The sequence below is a fragment of the Alligator sinensis genome, unplaced genomic scaffold (genome assembly GCF_000455745.1).
Source record: "Alligator sinensis unplaced genomic scaffold, ASM45574v1 scaffold874_1, whole genome shotgun sequence".
In the NCBI taxonomy this organism is placed as follows: domain Eukaryota; kingdom Metazoa; phylum Chordata; order Crocodylia; family Alligatoridae; genus Alligator; species Alligator sinensis.
Genome location: NW_005842302.1, coordinates 680,343 through 682,852, shown reverse-complemented (window position 1 = coordinate 682,852; position 2,510 = coordinate 680,343). Strand labels below are relative to the sequence as shown.

General features: G+C 58.8%; 1 protein-coding gene across 1 annotated transcript in view; it reads right to left on the bottom strand.

Annotated features, from left to right (window-relative positions):
* The window catches only part of LOC102382891 (apoptosis-enhancing nuclease), a 3,207-nt gene extending 1,909 nt beyond the window's left edge, over positions 1–1,298 (bottom strand). Inside the window, exons 1-2 of the mRNA XM_006028278.3 lie at positions 1,222–1,298; positions 107–899 (exon numbers count right to left, since the gene is read on the bottom strand). Coding sequence (XP_006028340.1) covers positions 107–898 — 792 coding nt within the window. The 5' untranslated portion in view covers position 899; positions 1,222–1,298. The remainder of the gene's footprint in view (positions 1–106; positions 900–1,221) is intronic.
* Positions 1,299–2,510: the final 1,212 nt, after the last annotated feature.

Below are 2,510 nucleotides of genomic sequence, written 5' to 3'. Positions count from 1 at the left end.
TATGGCAAAGGGCTTTTTCGGTCCCCAGGTCAACCCCATGCATGCCGACGGGGCTTTTCGCTCCCCCGGTCACCCCCCCCCCCCCCCCCCCCCCCCCCATGCTTACCTCTCTCTGCGCAGCTTTGAATGGGGTAGCGTTCTGCATGTGCCGCTTGGTGATCCCACTCCACCGAGTCCTGTAGTCCACAATGGGAAGCTCCGGCCGGATATATTTGTCATAGACAACATCTCCGTTGTAGCTGACTACTGTGCATCGTGCCAGCTCACTCAGCTTCCCACCAGGACCCGTGCCCACCATCTCGCAGTCAATGGCTACATATTTCCAAGGTCTCTGGAGTGACCAGGACAAGGAAACTCTGCCTGATTTGGAGCTTGCAGGCAAAGATAATCTGCATGCCAAATCCTGGGGTGGTGAGAGGAGGCGCTGCCCCGCTGGGCCCTCAGGACTGTCTGACTCAGCCTGTGACCGCACCTGCTTCGGCTTGGTGAGCTTGGCATGGGTTTCTCCTGCAGGCTGCTCATGCACCATGAATGCTGGCTGCCCACAGCTGCCCGTTTTCTTGGCGAGTGGCTCCTGTGCCATATCTGCTTCTGGCAGCTGGAGTACAACTGGCTGGACCTTTTGTCCCAGCTTGGGTCCCAGGAGCCCCCTCTGCTCCAGCAGAGCTCTGCGCTTCATAAACCGCTGGTGCTTCCGGCTCTTCTTCTTAGCCTGAATCTGCAAGGCCTGACTGTCAGCCTCCGCTCGGAGGCACGGCTGGGCTTTGGACTGGGCACAGCACAGGTCCCGCTTGGCATAGTAGTACTCCAGGAACCGGCCCTCGGACTCCTTCTGCCCCAGCCTGCAGGTCTTCACTGGCCTCAGGACACCTGGTGCTTGCCCCTTGCCAGCAGGCATCCTGCCGAAGCCAGCCAGGGCAACAGGTTAGTCAGTGCGTGGGCAACCAGGAGACACATCACCCGCCGTCCCATCCCCCAGGGGAACCCGGGAGCTGCTATGCTATGGGCATGGGGCCAGCCTAACCCACAGCAGTCACATGGCCTGGGGGACTCCCACAGCAAATGGGGGGGAAACAGGTGGCACTGCCACGGGCACCCCCCAGCCCAGCCCAGCCCTGGGAGCCGGATCTGCCCTGAGCTCGTTAAAACACCCACGCGGAGAACGAGATCATTGCGCCGAGCCGAGCCCTGCCCTGCCCTACCCCTCTGCCCCAAACCCACCTCGGACCCGCGCCGCGCCGGCTACACGTGTCTTTCCCGGAACTAGCTGCGGCAATGGCTGCCACATGCCCGGGCAAGTCCCGCGCTCCGCCCCGCCCCGAGCCGCCCCATTGGCTCCCGGGCCGGGCTGATCTGCATAAAGGGCGGGCATGGCTTTTTTCCCCGGGAATTCCGGGCGGGTGTTCGGGGCGCGCCCTGCGCTGGGGCTCGGCTGGGACAGCCCAATGCCTGAGGCTTGCAGGCGGGGTGTCCCAGGGTGGAAGGGGCCGCTGGGGTCCTCTGGGCAGCAGCCGTGGGAGGCTGCATCTTAGGGCTCAGGCAGAGGGAAGTGAGGGGCAGCGAGCAAACGGGGCTGGTCTGCTCTGCGCAGGGGCTACTACCCCCTGGGCTGTCTCTGGCCCTGGGGCTTGCTCGTAGGATGCCTGTCTGGCTTTGGGGAGTAGCCAGATGATCCATAGTGATCACTAAGTGTTGCAGGGGAAAGCCACTTTCTTGGCAGGGACCCAGGTAATGCATATTTAGTCTCCCACTTTCACCTCCAGTGGGAAGATCTTGGCTATATGCTGACTTTATGGCAATGGGAGACTCCTCCCTAGCCATATGGCTGAAGGCAAACAAAACCCAGGGGCATCCAAATCCCAAGCCAAACCCTGGACATCCAAACCTTAGGCCTGCACTAGGATGTCTGCCAAAGGATTTGGAAGCATCTGAAGCCCCAGGTGGGGGTGGAGCATGCTTGCTGGTAGTAAGGCCACATACGGTTCTTGAATGACTCCCGGGTTTGGAATTGATTTGGCTGATTTGACTTGGGATGTGAGAAATTTTCCTTAAAAAAAAAAAAAGGCATGGGTATCACGGGTGTGCCCAGCAACCTCCATGGCAGACCAGAGCCCCACGGTGCAAGGCACTGCACATGCCGAGAACACAACTCTGTTAGCACTTGGGAAGAGAGACTTGTATAATCCAGCTGTGATTATAAAGGCCAGTGTCTATACCTGCTGGTGTAACAGCTCTGCATGACAGACTTCTACTTGCACCCTGTTACATCAGTGGAATCCCCCACAACACACACAGGCTTTATAGGGTGGGAGGTTTTTATTCTGAAGCAAGTGTCTTTCCCTGCTTTTACTTTGGGTGTTTCCCAAGCAACCTAAGCCAAACAGCAAGGAGCATTGCACCAAACTAAGAGGGGCTGAATTGGGGATGAGGGAGAGAAGGGGGTGCCAGGGTAATAACTATGGCTACAGCTACATTAAGTGCTCTTCCCTGGTGGAGGAGGACTGGTATTG